The sequence below is a fragment of the Mustelus asterias genome, chromosome 9 (assembly GCF_964213995.1).
Source record: "Mustelus asterias chromosome 9, sMusAst1.hap1.1, whole genome shotgun sequence".
Lineage (NCBI taxonomy): Eukaryota > Metazoa > Chordata > Chondrichthyes > Carcharhiniformes > Triakidae > Mustelus > Mustelus asterias.
Window position 1 is genome coordinate 87853572 of NC_135809.1, and position 19841 is coordinate 87873412.

At 46.0% G+C, this 19841-nt stretch overlaps 1 protein-coding gene across 1 annotated transcript in view; it reads right to left on the reverse strand.

Moving 5' to 3' along the window:
* LOC144499155 (kielin/chordin-like protein) overlaps positions 1–19841 on the reverse strand; it is a 32477-nt gene that overhangs the window by 7664 nt on the left and 4972 nt on the right. The window contains exons 5-12 of the mRNA XM_078221235.1: positions 19053–19135; positions 18050–18190; positions 16862–17027; positions 13756–13877; positions 11623–11797; positions 7524–7671; positions 4412–4577; positions 897–1077 (exon numbers count right to left, since the gene is read on the reverse strand). Coding sequence (XP_078077361.1) covers positions 897–1077; positions 4412–4577; positions 7524–7671; positions 11623–11797; positions 13756–13877; positions 16862–17027; positions 18050–18190; positions 19053–19135 — 1182 coding nt within the window. The remainder of the gene's footprint in view (positions 1–896; positions 1078–4411; positions 4578–7523; positions 7672–11622; positions 11798–13755; positions 13878–16861; positions 17028–18049; positions 18191–19052; positions 19136–19841) is intronic.

A 19841-nucleotide genomic window follows, 5' to 3' on the forward strand; every position in this document is an offset into this window, starting at 1 on the left:
CCCCTCAGTCCAAAAATGTGCAGGTTAGGTGGATTGGCCATGCTAAATTGCCCCTTAGTGCCCAAATATGTGCAGGTTAGGTGGATTGGCCATGCTAAATTGCCCCTTAGTGCCCAAATATGTGCAGGTTAGGTGGATTGGCCATGCTAAATTGTCCCTTAGTGTCCAAAGATGTGTAGATTTGGAGGATTAGCAAGATAAATATATGGAGTTACGGGGATGGGGTGGGGCTGAATAAGATGCTCTATCGGAGAGTCGGTGCAGACACGATGGGCTGAATGGCTTCCTTCCGCACTATATATAATTCTACGTGCTGCTGAAAGATGAGTGCAGCTCAGAAAGAAAATCAGAGGAGTTGTGACACCAGCCAGCAGCTACTTGCTGCAGCTTCTCCAGACCTGTTACCTCAGCCTCGGATCAGCACCACCTATTAGCTGCTGCAGATCACCCCTGTTATTGGACAGGAGGAGCGACTGAAGTAGAGTTAGGTGAAGAGTGTAAAACATTACTGCTGGAAAACTGATTCACCATTTCCAATCTCTGATAGAAGGCAGAGTTCAGTCCCCAGCTGGTCTGTAATTTGAGACGGCCACCAGTGGCTGTGCTGCAGTTCTGGAATTTTCTACCCAAAACTCGGCCTCTCTACTTTCCATTTCCTCCTTTAAGACGCTTTTTAAATTCTAACTCTTTGACCAAGCTGTTGGTCATCTGTCCCAATGTCTCTTCATGAGGCTCAGTGTCACATTTTGTTCGATAATCCCCCAAAGGAGCACTTTGAAAGTTTTACTAAGTTAAAAAGCATGATATAAATGTTGATGGCGCGGAATTAACTGACCATTCTCAGATACCAGCTCCATCTGACCAGCCGCAGCTTAGGATGATGCCCAGGCACTCACCACATAGTGTTTCATTTCTCCAGTTTAAGATGACTCCATTCCTCAGGGCACGGAAGGAATAGGCTGACAGTAAGCTGCACAGACGCGATATCTGCTCCACGCAGCTGCACAGCTCAGCCACACATGCCCGGTAATAAGGCTGAGGGTCGATGCTCCCATGCGCTGCCTGAAATAATGGACCCTGAGAACAACAGGACAGAGGGAGCGATCACCAATGGAGTACTTCCAACAGCACAACTCATATAGTCATGAATGTTATCAAAGGTTCAGGGTAGGTTAGTAGCCATGACATTTAAATTTTCATTTTTGGTCATTGTTTTTGGAGTTAGTTTTATGGATTGGAACTCTCCAGGCCCGATTTTACCATCGCGTGGCACCCGTTTTCAGGCGCGAAAACTTGGTAAAAGTCGGATGTGAGGCGCGTAGTGCGATCTGCACCTGCCGCCGGTCCCTCCTTTACTAAGGCCCGAAAATGGCCACGATCAGGACCGGGCCCAAAACAGGCATGACGGTTATTTAAATGCATTTGCATGCATTTAAATTGAGTTAATAGGCTGCACGCCCAGCCTTATCGGCACTTCCCCCTTTACCGCCGCATTCACCCATCCAGAATCAGCGCGAAACAGACATACTCCACAAAAGTCCGACTCGGGCGCTCCAGTCAGTGAGGAGGTAAGTGCCAAGTGTCTCTCTGCTTGAGATCGGTGGGGGGACGGGGAGGGGGGGTGGGGGGGGGGAGGGGGAGGGAGGGGAGGGGATGGGAGAGGAGGTCCGCTGCCACTCTGCCTGAGATCAGTGAGGGGGAAGGGGGGGGTCCACTGCTACTCTGCCTGAGATCGTGGGGGGAAGCGGGGGAGGGGTTGTAATCGGTCTGTGTGATGGGTGGGTGGGGGGATAAGGAGGTCAGTAATGTTGTGGGTGTGGGGCAATGTCTGTGGGGGCCAGGGAGAGGCATTATCCGACCTGGGAGCGATGTGGCAGGGGAGCCGCATTCTATCAATTTTTTTTCTGTGTATGTGCGGTTGGAGGCTCCGATTGGAGCTGCAGGATTTGTTAAGTGTGTTAAGGTGTGTAAAGCCCCGCCCACAGGCTTGTGCAGCGCTATTTGGAAGCGCTGATATTTTTTCAGGCAGAGTGTGTATGAGGGCGCCTCAGAACGGGCCTAAAAGTCGGATCTGAAACACTCCCAGTTTCAAGTCCGCCCAACACTTTGAATCAAAATGGTAAAATAGGACCCTCCACCTCTCTCAACATGTCACAATACAAGTCTGAAATCAGGTAGAATAGACATGGACTGCTTCAATATCTAAGCAGTCACCAATGTACTGAACATGGTGTTATCATTTGTGAACATCATTGAAATAAGTCAGCAGAGGCTGGTATCCCTTCACCAGATTCCCTTTTATTATGCAAGCTCTATTTAAGTTCACAGAGTGTTACAAGCTCCAAGTCAGCAGTCGGAGTGCCAGGAGACCTGACACTCCCAGTTACATCTACAACAAAGGTTCCCTGATTGGACAAGCAATAAGAGGCCAACCTCAATGGTCTCGTTGAAGTCTTTACAATCCTCACTTCTGCACATCGGATGGAAGGAATGTCATTGGTGAAGCAATTGAAGATGGTTGGTTCTAGGACCCCCCTACGCTGAGGAACTCCTGCACACCAGGATGACCCAAGATTGACCTTCAAAACCACAACCATCTTCCTTTGTGCGAGATACGACTCCAACCAATGAAGAATATTCCCCTAATTCCCACTGTCTCCGTTTTTTGCAAGTTCTCCTTAATGCCACACTCGGTCAAATGCTGCCCTTATGTCAGGGGCAGTCACTCTCACCTCACCTCTTGCATTCATTTTTTTTCTCTATGTTTGGACCAGGGCTTTAATAAGGTGAGGAGCTGCAGGACCTCGGTGGAATCCAAACTGAGTGTCAGTGAGCAGGTTATTGCCTTGTTTTGAGCTGCAGAGCAATTCTCAATTTTTCTGTGGTCAATTATGTTAGTCTGATAGCTGATCTACACTCACTGTACTTGATTAATTAAGTCTGGCTGATGACTCAGAGCCAAGTACAGAGACACCACCGCAAGGGGAGTGTTGTGGTGAAGGGGCACATTTAGATTTTTTGTTTCTCATTCAAGGGGCCAAAGAGCAAATTTTGGAAATATTAGGTTTTGCACAACATTAAACTGAATTTTTTGAAAATTGAGGTATTATGAAAATACACAATTGCTGAGTAACGATAGCAATGTCAGAGCAATAAATAGTTAAGTTTAAAAAAAGAGTAATTAATAAAAATGACCAGAGTGTGAGAGGGTCAGTGTGTGTGTGTGCGCGCCAGGCTCACTCCCAGTCTCAGGGTACTCATTCCCTCATCCACTATGAGTGGGTGTGTGTAAGTGTTGGTGTGTGGTAAAGAGAGAGAGTGAGAAACCCGAGACTGAGAGTAAGACAGACTCTCCCTCACTCCGCCACTCTCCAAAACACTCATTCTCTCTCTCTCTCTCCTGCACATGTGTGCACACACTCCCTCTCTCTCCCCTATACACTCTCCAGCCGGGATCTTGAGCCCGCACTCTCACGCGTGTGAGATCACTGGAGTGTGTGTTGTGCTCTCAATATCCAGCGAAAACCAGAAGTTGCAAATCTAGCCGGCGAGATCACAATTTCCGATTTCCCCCGCCCCTCATCGGTGACGTAATCAGGTTCATGCCCATAATGATTTGAATAAATTAGCACCTATTTATCCACTCCCCTTCCCAAATTAATCCCCCCCCTCACTAAAATATCTCGCCAATATGACGTCACATCAGGAAGGTTTACAACAGGTTCACCAAGGCATGAACCTGTCAAGGGGATCCCTCCCGGTGGAGCAAGGGTGAGAATAGCCCCCCCGGGGAAAAGGAACATGACCAGGCAGTATCCTGGCAGTGCCCCTGGCAAAGGCTGGCACTGCCAGGTTGGCTCTACTAGTTTTGTGCCAACCTGGCAGTGCCATCCTATGCCAGAAGGCAGTTGGGCAGTTCAAGGGACGGGCCCTTGGGAGAGCCTCATCTATTTACGGTGGAGGAGAGGGGGAAGCAGGCAATGAAAGGGTATGTGAATGTCAGTGATGATGAAGGGATGGGGATACTGGTGATTATTGGGGAGGGATGAGGATGGCGCAGATGATCGTGGGGGGTCGTCAGTAAGGTTTCTGTTTTGATCAGGGCGCCTTTAAAAATGGCACGCCAATCTCAGCGGGGCCTGTTCTCGGCTCTCAGAGACAGAGACAGACACACACCCCTGCACATGTACGTACACACACACCCACACACACACTCACTCTCTTTCACTCTCTCCCCCCCCCCACCTCTGGGACAATCTCAGAACATTAGCCAGCTTAGCTGTTGAAAAGGAATGAGCCCACGAGTATTGGGAGATTGGGCACGGATTCCCTTCCACTTTGGACAGGCCAAGCTCCTAAAGCAAGCTTCTGGTCTTAAAATCACAATAACAATTAATTCCATCAAATTTACCATGATAATGCTGCAAGTGCTGTTTGCTGATTGGATGTCAGCAAGTGTTGTACCATGGCATGGCTCCTCAGTACCTTTGACACTGCAGGGGCTGTCTTTATTCATTCTGATGAGCCAGCTATTTCCAAACTCAATGGGTGACAAAGCCTCTTCGCCACCCGGCAACCTGTCACAGAGAAGCAATCCACCGTTAGTGACCTTTAATTCATGCAATTTCACTGGACTTGAAACTAGTAATTTAAGTTAGAAATCGCCATGAAAATCCCAGTTTCCAGTGAAAGGAACATCAATATTACCCTTGTGTGGTTGTTCTACCTTTTGGGGAGTTTTTGCATTTTTACAAAAGGAAAGCAATGTGGCAGTGGATTGCACTTATTCATTTCAAACCAGCTGTAGCAGGTCAGGTATAACAGAAGGTCGATGCAGAATAAAGCTGCCTGTACACTGTCCTGTCAGCACTGCTGGATCGGGTGCTAGTACGTGTTTAGATTTTTTTTACTTTGGACAGCCAGTTCTTTTCTTTCCCAAAAAATAGAGAAGACCCGGTGGTGAATGATAGCCAGTGGGGGCAGCTTTGGGTAGGTGCTCTCTATTATAGCAGGTCCAATACTGGTGTATCGGTGCAGGCCAGTACACTGAGTAAGTGGAGGCGCAATGCCTCCCACACGTGGCCATACATGGACCTCAATGATAGAGTCCAGCTAACTTTGTACTTAAGATCTCTTGCTCCAGCAGCCAATGGGAGGATGGCCAGAATTGAGAGAAGTTGGTCAGTATCGAGCAGTGCCAGGGTTTCTGCTCAGAAGGGTAAACGGGCGCTGGAGATGCACTGAGCTGTCGCAAGTAAATAAGGCAGCCTCCTACTGACCCCACAAACTCCAGTGGGGTCAGCATTGGAGAACACTGTTTGGCACAATGCACTGGGACTGCAACCAGAGGAACTTTTATGACCTTGTATTTAATCTGCTCTACATCAGAGTACTTTTCATGGGACAATGTAGAGAGTTTTTATTGTTAAGATGGAAATGCCTGATGCCAACACTGAATGGGAATGAAGGAAAATATTTTATCAAAGCGCTGATATCCCACAAGCTGGATGATTGCAAAGTTGAAGCAAAGTTTGAAGACTGGACAAGATTATTGAGCCAGTTCCTCAGCCTGTGTTCGCAGTGGGGAAGACAGTGTACAAGGCAACAGTAGTCAGCAATAGGCACTCCAAGCATATGCCCAGTGAGCACAACTTCTTTACTGGGAAAGGGGTGGCACAGAATTAGCCCTTCTGCCACTGTTACATTATCAAACATTATTCGACGATGGACGAAGCAAAAATGTGAGTTGCTCTGGGATGATCAAAGTAGTCATGATGTGGAGATGCCGGCGTTGGACTGGGGTAAACACAGTAAGAAGTTTAACAACACCAGGTTAAAGTCCAACAGGTTTATTTGGTAACAAAAGCCACACAAGCTTTTGGAGCTGCAAGCCCCTTCTTCAGGTGAGTGGGAATTCTGTTCACAAACAGAGCATATAAAGACACAGACTCAATTTACATGAATAATGGTTGGAATGCGAATACTTACAACTAATCAAGTCTTTAAGAAACAAAACAATGTGAGTGGAGAGAGCATCAAGACAGGCTAAAAAGATGTGTATTGTCTCCAGACAAGACAGCCAGTGAAACTCTGTGGGGGTTACAGATAGTGTGACATGAACCCAATATCCCGGTTGAGGCCATCCTTGTGTGTGCGGAACCGCACCGACCTCCTCAGAAGACAAACACGGGACACAGTGGACAGAGTACCCTTCGTTGTCCAGTACTTCCCCGGAGCGGAGAAGCTACGGCATCTCCTCCGGAGCCTTCAACATGTCATTGATGAAGACGAACATCTCGCCAAGGCCATCCCCACACCCCCACTTCTTGCCTTCAAACAACCGCACAACCTCAAACAGACCATTGTCCGCAGCAAACTACCCAGCCTTCAGGAGAACAGTGACCATGACACCACACAACCCTGCCACAGCAACCTCTGCAAGACGTGCCGGATCATCGACACAGATGCCATCATCTCACGTGAGAACACCATCCACCAGGTACACGGTACATACTCTTGCAACTCGGCCAACGTTGTCTACCTGATACGCTGCAAGAAAGGATGTCCCGAGGCATGGTACATTGGGGAAACTATGCAGACGCTGCGACAACGGATGAATGAACACCGCTCGACAATCACCAGGCAAGACTGTTCTCTTCCTGTTGGGGAGCACTTCAGCGGTCACGGGCATTCGGCCTCTGATATTCGGGTAAGCGTTCTCCAAGGCGGCCTTCGCGACACACGACGGCGCAGAGTCGCTGAGCAGAAACTGATAGCCAAGTTCCGCACACACGAGGACGGCCTCAACCGGGATATTGGGTTCATGTCACACTATCTGTAACCCCCACAGAGTTTCACTGGCTGTCTTGTCTGGAGACAATACACATCTTTTTAGCCTGTCTTGATGCTCTCTCCACTCACATTGTTTTGTTTCTTAAAGACTTGATTAGTTGTAAGTATTCGCATTCCAACCATTATTCATGTAAATTGAGTTTGTGTCTTTATAGGCTCTGTTTGTGAACAGAATTCCCACTCACCTGAAGAAGGGGCTTGCAGCTCCGAAAGCTTGTGTGGCTTTTGCTACCAAATAAACCTGTTGGACTTTAACCTGGTGTTGTTAAACTTCTTACTATGATCAAAGTAAGCAACAGACACAAAGTAAGCATTTCCCTTAAGTTACAGCAGAAGACAACAGCAGCAAGAGACTGAGTTGCGAGAACGAGTGGCACAAGGCTTGAATTATCCCAGGGACCGGGAGAACAATTTCAATCGAACCCACCCATCTGGAAACTGACAACATTGAGTTTAAAAGCAACACGCCGCCCAGTCTGTTTTTACTCTGCATTGACGGCAACGGACAGCAATATTGAACGGGATGTAAAACCAGCATTCCACAGATCCTGTGGGATTCTGTTCCGGCAAATTTGGTTAGAATTACCCAGCTCCCCCCTCCTCCTCCCCTAGATGTTCAAATGGTCTCAGCTTCACTGCTCTGAGATATGAACATGCATTTCAGCACTTACACAAAATCATCTGACGAGTTTCCGTTAAAATTGCCACAAAGTCCACACATTCTTGATTGCAATGATTCAGGGACATTGATTTCTACAAAACCTTTCCCATCCCAGGTGATGCTGAGACCTTCCGGCAACTTCAGAATTGCATAGAGTCCTGTTGAAAAGAAGCACCAGAAACCATTTACCAAGAGCAACTTAGCTGGATATTGCTGTCACCTGTATACTCTCTCACAGTGCAGGGACCAGAGGATTGGTAAATATAGCAAATCTGCAGGGCTTTCCAAAGGCAGGGAACACTTGGTTATGCTTCCCATGTTAAACTAATGGGAACATAAGAGATAGGAGCAGGAGTAGGCCATATGGCCCCTCGTGTTTGCTCCACTATTCAATATGATCATGATTGATTTGCCTCATTTTCCCATTGCCTGCTCCCCATATCTTATTGAATATATAAGAACATAAGAACTAGGAGCAGGAGTAGGCCATCTGGCCCCTCGAGCCTGCTCCACCATTCAATAAGTTCATGGCTGATCTTTTCGTGAACTCAGCTCCACTTACCCGCCCGCTCACCATAACCCTTAATTCCTTTCCTGTTCAAAAATCTATCTTTGCCTTAAAAACATTCAATGAGGTCGCCTCAACTGGTTCACTGGGCAGAGAATTCCACAGATTCACATCCCTTTGGGTGAAGAATTTCCTCCTCAATTCAGTTCCAAATCCGCTCCCCGTTATTTTGAGGCTATGCCCCCTAGTTCTAATTTCACCCGCCAGTGGAAACAATCTCCCTGCTTCTATCTTATCTATTCCCTTCATAATTTTATATGTTTCTGTAAGATCCCCCCTCATTCATCTAAATTCAATGAGTATAGTCCCAGTCTACTCAGCCTCTGCTCATAAGCCAACCCTCTCAACTCCAGAATCAACCTAGTGAATCTCCTCTGCATCCCCTCCAGTGCCAGTGTATCCTTTCTCAAGTAAGGGAGACCAAAACTGTACATAGTACTCCAGGTGTGGCCTCGCCAGCACCTTATACAGCTACAACATAACTTCCATGTTTTTAAACCCCATACCTCTAGCAATGAAGGACAAAATTCCATTCGCCTTCTTAATTATCTGCTGCACCTGTAAACCATTTTTTTGTGATTCATGCACAAGGACACCCAGGTCCCTCTGCACAGCAGCATGTTGCAAATTTTTACCCTTTAAATAATAGTCCATTTTGATCTTATTCCTGCCAAAATAGATGACCTCACATTTACCAACATTGTACTCCAAATGCCAGACCCTTGCCCACTCACTTAGACTATCCATATCCCTCTGCAGATTTTCAGTGTCCTCTGCACACTTTGCTCTGCCACCCATTTTACTGTCATCTGCGAATTTTGACACACTACACTTAGCCCCCAACTCCACAGCATCTATGTAAATCGTAAACAATTGTGGTCCTAACACTGATCCCTGAGGCACACCACTAGTCACTGATCGCCAACCAGAAAAACACCCATTTACCCTCACTCTTTGACTTCTGTTAGTTAACCAATCCTCTATCCATGCTAATGCATTACCCATAACGCCATGCATCTTTATCTTATGCAGCAACCTTTTGTGCGGCACCTTGTTGAATGCCTTCTGGCATCACTCATGTATCTATGGAAGACTGGAAGATTATGGCTAGTATCACTGCAACTTTCAGCCTCACTGCCTTCGGCATCCTCCAATTGATCCTGGTATCTTATCCATTTTAGGTACAGTCAGTCGTTGTAATATCTCCTCTTTCACTATGACTTTGGCAGCGTAATCTTCCTTGGCAAAAACAGATACAAAGCACCCATTTAGTACCTCAGTGCTACCTATCTTTCCCAGTCCTTTTTTGCAGCTTATTTAATGCTGCACCCTGCTTTCCCTACCCCACCAAATCAGTTGGAAACCTCTTTGACATCAACAACAAAGTAGCCCCGCAAGGATACAGATCCCTGCTTTGTGGATGTGCAAACTACTTGCGCGAGATTTAGTTTTGCTCAGAGCCTGAAATGATGGCATAGAAACATGAAAATTAGCGATTAAATAATATATTGTTTAGGGCTGGATACTGACTGATAAAATTATTAGAAAATATAAGAGGCAACAACCTCTAATACAACCCTAATATAACAGGGTTGTTCACAGCTGAAAATGGCTTCTCAAACAAGTGCGGCACGGTAGCGCAGTGGTTAGCACTGCTGCTTCACAGCTCCAGGGACCTGGGTTCGATTCCCGGCTTGGGTCACTGTCTGTGTGGAGTTTACACATTCTCCTCGTGTCTGCGTAGGTTTCCTCCGGGTGCTCGAGTTTCCTCCCACAGTCCAAAGATGTGCGGGTTAGGTTGATTGGCCATGCTAAAATTGCCCCTTAGTCTCCTGAGATGCGTAGGTTAGAGGGATTAGTGGGTAAAATATGTAGGGAAATGGGGGTAGGGTCTGGGTGGGATTGTGGTCGGTGCAGACTCGATGGGCCGAATGGCCTCTTTCTGCGCTGTAGGGTTTCTATGATTATAGTTCTACTCAGTGAGGTTCAAGTAAAAGAAAATTGTGCGGTTTATTCACATTCAGAAGGTGAACATAACTGTCAAGGACCAAGGTCAGTACAGCTCGTAGTTATCTTCACAAAATAAATGGGAGATCTGGGGAGGAATTGGGAGCTCAGACTGGGATATGTGAAGATCACTTGGATTGGGTACAGTCAGGTTGCAAAGAGATTTGAAAATTAGGACAATTTTTCTTAGAAATCAGTGTGCTGGGCAGAGGGAAGCAGAGGATAGTAAAGATGGAGGTGATGGATGTTCCGCAGAAGATTTGGAAGTATGAATTCGGCAGATCATGCAACTTGGAGACAGAAAAACCAGCAAGGAGGCACTGGAGAGATCAGTCCTTAAGTGATGCAAGTGTTGATTAGAGCATCAACAATTGTAATACAGAGTGGGTGCTGGAAAGAAGGACAAAGAGACTTGCATTTATATAGCACCTTTCATTTCTCTAGGAAGTCCCAAAGTGCTTCAAAATCAATGAAGTACATTTGAAGTGTAGTCATTGTTGTACTGTAAGAAACACAGCAGCCATTTTGAGCGCAGAAAGCTCCCACTGAAAGCATCCAGTGTAATAATGAACGGATAATCTGTTTTAGGTGTTGCTTGAAGGATTTATTTTGGGCAGACCATTGAGAGAAACCCCTCTACTCTTTATCTAATTGTGCCATGGGATGTTTTATGTACACATAAGGGCGCAGATGGGACCTCAGTTAACATCTCCATAGAACCACAGAATCCCTACAGTGCAGATGGAAGCCATTTGGCCCATCGAGTCTGCACCGACTCTCACCCACCCCATCCAAGTAACTCTGCTTCCCTGCACATCTTTGGACTGTGGGAAGAAACCGGAGCACCCAGAGGAAACCCACGCAGACATGGGGAGAATGTGCAGACTCCACACAGACAGTCACCCAAGGCTGCAATCGAACCCGGGTCCCTGGGGCTGTGAAACAGCAGTGCTAACCACTGTGCCACTGTTAAAATCCAGGAACCAGAGCTGCAGAAAAACTTTGCAAGCCTGACGTGGTTTGAACATGCAACCTCCTGACTTGGAGTCAGATAGGCTACCGTTGTGCCAGAAGCCCACCCCCATCCTTCATCATAAAAATAACTGTACTTCAGAAATACTTGATCCACTATAAAGCACTCTGGGACATCTGGGCACGACATAAACCATTCTTTCTTTTCTGTCTGACATGGCAGCATTCTCTCAGTACTAAAGTGTCAGCCTGGGTTATGTGCTCGAGTATCTGGAGTAGAATCATAGAATCCTACAGTGCAGAAGGAGGCCATTCGGCCCATCGAGTCTGCACCGACCACAATCCCAATCAGGCCCTATTCCCGTAACTCCACATATTTACCCTGCTAATTCCCCTGACACTAGGGTCAATTTAGCATGGCCAATCAACCTAACCCGCACATCTTTGGACAATTCCTCTTTCCCATGCTGTGTTGGATAAGGTTCAAGACGAGTTGAACGAGGTATCCGAGAGCTGCCACCTCTCTAACCGTGCTTATTCCTCCACTGAGGAAGCTGCATACCTGAATGCTGAATGGAGATGTCTGCTGTATCAAAGTAAGGAAGGTCCACATCCGTGTTGTTCACTCGAACTCCACTCCTATCTGAAAGCTCAAAGGTTGTATTTTCAATCTGTACAATCAGGGCCTTTGTCCCAGGCTCAGTGGAATTGTCATTCCAGTTATTCTGGTAAACTACCTGAGGAAAACAAATCATTACTAGAATTCAACCAGGACTTACTGTGTGGGTTATCAAATTTAATTTGCACGTATGCTCATCACCGGAAGACAACTGAAGTAGTGGTGTATTTCTGCACTGGGGGTTGAGTCAGTTTTCGGCTGTTCCATCTATTTGAAGAAGGTGGCTTGGAACTGAGGTTCCGTGCGAGGACAGGCCTCTGAGCTGGATGTGGATGCAGTTACTGTGGAGCTATTCAGCCCAGCAGGTCCATGTTTATGTCCTACAGGAGCATCTTCCACTCTTTTTCATTTCATGCTTCCCAACTGATCCTTCTGTTCCTTTCTCCCGCCTGGTGTTTATCCATGTCGTGGTGTTCCTGTATAAATGCATCTACACTCTTTGCCTCAGCTACCCACTGTGGTAGGAAATTCCACATTCTAACCACTCTCTGGGTGAAACATTTCTCCTAAATTCCCCATTGGAGATATTAGTGGCTATTTTATATTTATGGCCCACACTACTGGTCTTCCATGCAAGTGGAAACATCTTCTCCATGTTTATCCCCTCCATCTTTTTCATTACAATAATGCGTTCTAGCAGGCCAGTCCTCTGTCTTCTCTTTTTTAGAGAAGAAAGGTCCACCTGTTCAGTCTTACCAGAAAGGTACATCTCACTTCAGGTGTCATTCCAGAGAACTTTCTTTGCCCCTTCTCCAATGTTATCACAGTATCATTATAACATGGCGATCTGAACTCTTTACATGACTCCAGGCAACCTAACCAAGGTTAACATATCCTCTCTGCTGTTAATTCTACTCCTCTGGAAGTAAATCTCAATATTTTTGTTTGCGTTTTAAAATATAATTTTATCACTTTAATCGATGTGTGTACCTGTGCCTCTAGATCTCTCTGTTCTCAAACCCATTTCGCTCCTCATTTTCCAAGGAATATGTGGCCTGCTTAATCTTCCAACCAAAATATATAACTTTGTCCTTTTCTTAAATTGATTTGCCAATTGCATGCACGTTCTGTAAATTTACCAATGTTTTCCTGCATTTTCTCACTGTTCTCTTCTGTATTAACTCCACCCCCAGGAGGTTGATGGAGATGTGTGGGTTCGCTGTTGATAGATATTGTAGATGCTGCCATGTCCATTCTTAAAATTTGTTCTTCCGTGGGATGTGGGCATTGCTGGCAAGGCCATCTCTAATTGCCCTTAATTTCAGTTGCTCGCTAGACCACTTCAGAGGGCAGTTAAGAGTCAACCACATTGCTGTGGGTCTGGAGGCACATGTAGGCCAGACCAGGTAAGGATGGCAGATTTCCTTCCCCATATAGCATGAGTGAACGAGATGGGTTTTATGGCAATCAGCAATAGTTTCATGGCCACTATTACTAAGACCAGCTTTTAATTCCAGATTATACTAATTCAATTTAAATCTCACTGGCTGCCATGATGGGATTTGAACCCATGTCAGCAGATCATTAGCCTGGCCTTCTGGATTATTAGTACAATAAAAGTAAAAGTTTTCAAATCACTATATGAAATTTTCAAAGATTTTCAGGGTGATTTTATAATTCTGTGCTGTTTTCTGGTGCCTTGGCCAGGAGTAATGTGTCTGCGATCCACATGAAGCCTAATTTCCAATATCTGACAAGAATGGCATACAGCCTCTCCCTCTCATTCACCCTCATTCACCAGTGAATGATGGACTAATGCAGGACAATGTTTCTCCCTCTCAAGAAGTGACATTGGAATCTCTGTCTTCTGCTGGTTTGTTGACACCAACACCTATTTTGTGGGACTGAACCCAACCACAAATGGCAGAGTCCCCTCATAACTGGAATGTGTTGCATCACCCTCATTGTAAGCGCAAAGAGGAACGAAGATCGTTTTCCCCACCCCTTCAGTCAATTTGGATAGCTCAAGGTTGACTGAATCAAAACACAGCTCATCACCATGAAATCAGTACTTACATTGAAACGATTTGACTCGCAATCCTGGGCTAACAGATAGGCACAGGTTCCACTGAAGTCATAGAAAAGCCCATCAAAGGTCACGTAGTGCGACTCTCCGAACACAGTGCAGGATGCTCCCTCTGCAGGAAGACAGTAGTACAATGAGCAATTCAGGAACATTACATAAAGAGTGTGAATTGAATCCCTACATTGCAGAAGGTGGCCATTCGGCCCATCGAGTCTGCATCGACTCTCTGACAGAGTATCTTACCCAGGCCCTCTCCCCCACCCTATCCCCATAACCCCACACATTTACCATGGATAGTTGATCTAACCTACACATCTTGGGACACTAAGGGGCAATTTAGCGCAGCCAATCCACCTAATCTGCACGTCTTTGGACAATGGGAGGAGCACCCGGAGGAAACCCATGCAGACACAGATAGAATGTGCAAACTCTACACTGACAGTTACCCAAGACAAGAATTGAACCCAGGTCCCTGGAGCTGGGAGGCAGCAGTGCTAAGCACTGTGCCACTGTGCCGCACGGCATAATTTTGTATTTATGCTGATCACTTTACACTATCTTCAGGGAACATTTCACACCCAATGATTTACTGTTACATATTAGGTGTAGTCATGGTGTTTGCTTAGGCAAATGAGATGAAAGACCAGTTAATTTGTTTGTGAAATTTTGGCCAGAACACTGGAGTGGTGGGATTCTTTTTTACATCCATAAAACAGGGTACCGGTTTAACATCCCACTTGAAAGACGGCACCACAACAGTGCATCACGCTCTCAGTACTGCACGGAAATGACAGCCTGGATTATGTACTCAAGTCTGGACTGGGGCTTCAAACCATTCATTTCTGACTCAGGTGAAAGAACTGCCACGGAGCAAAGTTAAACCTGAAGACTAAATTTATGGATATTCACTGCTGACTGGAAGCCTCAAATGCTGGGAACACTTGTGGAGAAATCACAGTACGTTCCTACAATTTTCTATGGCCATCGAATGCACTCTGGACCGGCATCTCATGGTAATGGAGCATTTATCAAATCATCGCTGTTTATCTATCGCTCTTGGGGATGTCAGCCTTTGTTGATGCATAGAGCACCAGCAACTCTTGATAAGTGGTCATTCTCCAGGGTGGGACCTCTGCGAGCAGGATATTCACCCATAGGAAGTACTGATCCAAACACAATCCTGCCTTTATCAAATGTCTCGATGGGCAATTGCCGGCAGAGTCATTGGACAGTGATTAGGAGCAGAAAGCCCTGTTGCTTTTAACCTTCCCTGGATCAGCGGTGCTGAGGCCGACATTTAACTCCTTGTCTACATGAACTTTCTTGTCTATAGGCACCACATTCAATCCCATTTTTACTTCATGAAGTCATGAGGTAGCCCCAGCCAGTTTTCCATATATTTCTCCCTCTCTGTAGTTCTGAAGAGTCATATTGGACTCAAAACAGATGCTGCCAAACTGAGTTTTTCCTGCATTTTCTGTTTTTATTTGCAATGTCTGCTCTTTGTGAACAGATTTTTTTAAATTATAGAGCTGTAGAAAATGCTCACCTGCTCGCCCTGAAAATTCCACTCAATGACAAGGATATTGGAGCAGGTGATGACAGCTATTCCTTCACTCTCAGTTGCTCCACACAGATATACACAACTGTCTCCATATAAAGGACAACCAATGTGTCTTAGAGTCCAACGCTGGCATCTCCACATCTTAGAGGTACAGCCAGGTCATAAATAATACGTCTGGGTACCAGATACCAGTGTCCACGTTACCAAGCATCAGATACATGCACCACATCAACAAAACTAGACTCAAACTTCAACAAACTAAGACCCATTTACCAACAGAATTAATCCATTGCCCAACAGAGCTAACATGGTGCTCAAACAGAACCAGAAAAATGCCCAATAGGACCACCCCAACAGGGCCAGAACCTTCATCACAACAAAGGTAGACTATCACACACAGCGACAGACCAGAACGAAACAGCACTGCAATATAACTAACTCATGACCTCAACAAGAACTAGATTCTACATCTGAACAGAACCAGGATAATGCACCTCATCAGGACCAGATCTGTACTCACAGGGAATCTGGTCAATTCCTCAAGAGCCCAGCATTCTACTGAACCACTCAAACACCCTAAATAACGAGAGCAGCAACCATGAGGGGAGGCGATGGCCGAGTGGTATTATCGCTAGACTATTAATCCAGATACTCAGCTAATGTTCTGGGGACCTGGGTTCGAATCCCGCCACAGCAGATGGTGGAATTTGAATTCAGTAAAAAATATCTGGAATTATGAATCTACCATAAAACCATTGCCAATTGTCAGAAAAAAACATCTGGTTCACTGATGTCCTTTAGGGAAGGAAATCAGCTGTCCTGTGGGTCTGGAGTCACATGTAGGCCTCCTCCTGAGGGAGGAGACCCACAGCAATGTGGTTGACTCTCAAATGCCCTCTGAAAAAGCCTCGCAAGCCACTCAGTTCACGAGCAACAAATGCTGGCCAGCCAGCAATGCCCATGTACTTCGAATGAATAAAACAAAAAGCAGGCCAGCACCTTCACAGAGCAGAGTCCCACCTGAGCCACAGTCCCATCTGAGCAAAAGCCCACTTCATGATGACCTGTTCAAAGCCCCCCTCCCATCTCAGTCCCTCATATGGAACACTCCCAAGATCTCCCAGCAGGCATCCTCCGGATCAAAGGATCGGATACACAGGAAGGCAAGTTCTTTGTGACTTTGTTGAATGGCAGACTTTGAATTGCCATGGCGACAGCGGTCCTTGCTAAATAGATTCAGGACAGGTCACAGGCTATGTGCAGTCAACCTCCATCGCTAGGGCCTCAGTACAAACCCTACTTGTGGAAAGACACAAAGAACATTGCATATTACCAAGGAGTCTCCCTGCAGACTAGATGGCAGAGTATTCACCTTCAACTCAGCAAATGAGGAAACAATCACTTGGATTCAGGGATTTGCATTCGCTAAATAAACAAACAGACCATTCGGGTACAATGAGAGTTGTGCCCATTTAAATGCACCAATATTCCAGCCTCAAAGAATCAGTTTGACATCTCTGACGAGGACTTACTTGGTTTTGGTTTGGGCACACAGCTCATGCAGCATTCTCCATCAGGCCAGGACCAGATGGACTGTGCCGGGCAGGAAGCGGGAGGAGAGCAGGGCTTGGGATGACATTCCACAGTTCCATTGTTACAGTGACAGAGATCGCAACCATGAAGCCACTGGGACTGAGCCTGTCACAGACAGAGCAGAGAGAAAGAGAGAGTGTGCATCACTGAACAGCAGTGTAATCAATTCAGCAGCAGCCCAGCAAACAACAGCTGAAGGACCAAAGACCCATGGACCTCAGAGATGGGGGCATACATCTCGGGTCCACAGCCGAACAAACTGGTATCCACGCATACAAGGAAGGAGGAAATTTTAATCATGGGAATAACATAATGGTTGGGATTTTATGGCCTCACTTGGGCAAGACTGTAAGAGCCCGCCCAAGGTCAACGAAGATTTCCGTTGTGGGACCCTCGCCCATGCCAATTCCAGGGTGGGCAAGGTGGTAGAGTTCGGGCCGATGTGTCCAAACACAGCAGGGTGCTGGTTTTAATGGGCCAGCTCAGAACTGTTGAACTATATTGGTTGTGTAATATATATGAAACACACTGAGCCATGTTGAGGAATATATCCACAGGAATCATGCATCTGGTACTCTGCACCAAACTCACATTGAACATGACCAGAGAAGACCTGGTGCACAATGTAAAGGGAACTTTCTGAGCGACACTGTAGATGACTGAGAAGCTGCTAGATGGTGAAAGGGTCTACAAATAACTTTGATTCCTGTTAGGCCTTTGAAGCCTATACAAAACTGTAAAGGGCGGATGGAATGGAGGGAAAGAATGGAACTATAGAGCCCTCTCCCACTGCTGGGAGAACCCAGAATAATGACCATCACTTTGCAGGGTCTATCGCTGTCTTTCTTATGACAGATCAGCCATTATTTCACTGAATGTGATCAGAGCAGGCTGAAGGTGCAGAATGGCCGCCTGCTATGTTCATCTGACAGGTGGAAAGTCACACCAGGGAGCCAGGTATTGCTCCATTCTGTCACCCAGTATAGGCTCACTCCCAGTATTTTCAGTCAGTCTGGTACCACAGTGGAGGCGAATAGTAGTTATCTATCGCAATGAACGGGAAACGGAAGCGACGTGATGGGAAAATTAGTTTCTCACATCTCTTGGGAAAGGTCAGAGAGCTTCACCTCATGTATTTGATCCTGGTGCACGCAGAGTGAATCGACACACACTGGGCAGCACTGGCCCTCTGGGGTCTCCTGCTGCATTAAGCTGCACTGCAGGCGTGGGCATTGCTCCTTCTGTGACCTGCACGTAACTGAACCTTCCTGCAAATAGAAGACAAAACAAGAGTTGGAACAACATTGTCCTCTCTGTTTTTTGTACGAGACTTATTTCATTTGCAATTCAAAAAACCCATCAGTCACACCCTCCTCAAAATCAATCTCCTCCAGTTTACAACCTGCTTTTAAAATGATCCCAGGCCAAAGGGATGAACAGCATTGATGCAGTGCCTACTTCCTACCATTAGATGGGAGTATAACATCACAAACTCCCCTATCTACCAGTACTGTGTCTCTAATCACTGGTGGCCACTGACCCTGAGGTCTCGGTGATGTGGACCGAGTGCCTCCAGCATTTTCTGCTTCTTTAGGTTTCCAGCTACTTCTTTTCTGATCCCTAATTCTCAGACGACTGGATTATATTTCAAACCTTCACTCACTGTACTGGTCACCCTCCTGACTGGAATGCTCTGGAGCTCTTAATAAATACCAAAACAAATGCTGGAAATCTGAAATAAAAGCACAAAAATGCTGGAAATACTCAGCAGGTCAGGCAGCATCTGCAGAGAGAAACAGAGTTCAAATCAATGGCCTTTCATCAGAACATGCCCAAAATCCCCATTCTCCCTCACATTGATCCTTTAGAAACTGACTTGTTCTCACTGCACTGAACCTGAATGGGGCAGAACATAGAGCACCATAGCCACGTATCTTATGTCCATGGAGCAGGGCAAGGGTCATCAACTTGAGGGAGAAAGCTGCTTACAGCTGGTGTCGTGAATGAAGACAATGAAAATGGTTCTATTGAATTAGTGATATGCTTTTGTTTGCAAGTTAATGCTTTATTGCCGCTCGAAGTTTCCAGAATCTGTTCCCCATCAACTGGGAGCTTACCGAGTCTACTTACTGAGCAGTGGCACTGCAGACAGGGACTATCGTGTGGAATGAACTGAGATCCATTGGTGTAATTCACGCCATTAAATATGCAGCCTATGAAGAACAAATGGGATGCAAGCATTTAATAACCCCTTAAAATATGACTGAAAGAACAATCTCATCTTCCTCCTGAATGAGTTTGAGGAGCAGTGGTGGAACCGTGTTTATAGAGTCCATGTTAACCTCATGAAACTGGTCAAGTGAAGTAGGTTTGTTTGGATAGTGATTTGGTTCTGTTCAAGGGATAAATGTCATAGAAATATAGAAACATAGAAACTAGAAGCAGGAGTAGGCCAATTGCCCCTTCGAGCCTGCTCTGCCATTCGTTTTGATCATAGCTGATCAGTGGATTCAATATCCTCTTTCCCCCTTTCCTCCCATCTCCCTTGATGCCTTTAGCTCCAAAAGCTATATCTAATTTCTTCTTGAAATCAGACAACGTTTTGGCCTCAACTACTTTCTGTGGGAGTGAATTCCACACATTCACACAGCACTGACCCTCCCCATCTCAATTCTAAAAGGTTTATCCTCAAACTATGACCCCCTAGTTCTGGACTCCCCCACCATTGGGAACATTCTTTCTGAATCTACCCTGTCTAACCCTGTTAGAATGTTATAAGTTTCTATGAGATCCCCTCTCAATCTTCGAAGCTCCAGTGAATATAATCCTAACCGACTTAGTCTCTCCTCATATGACAGACCTGCCATCCCAGGAATCACCCTGGTAAACCTTTGTTGTACTCCCTCTATAGCAAGAACA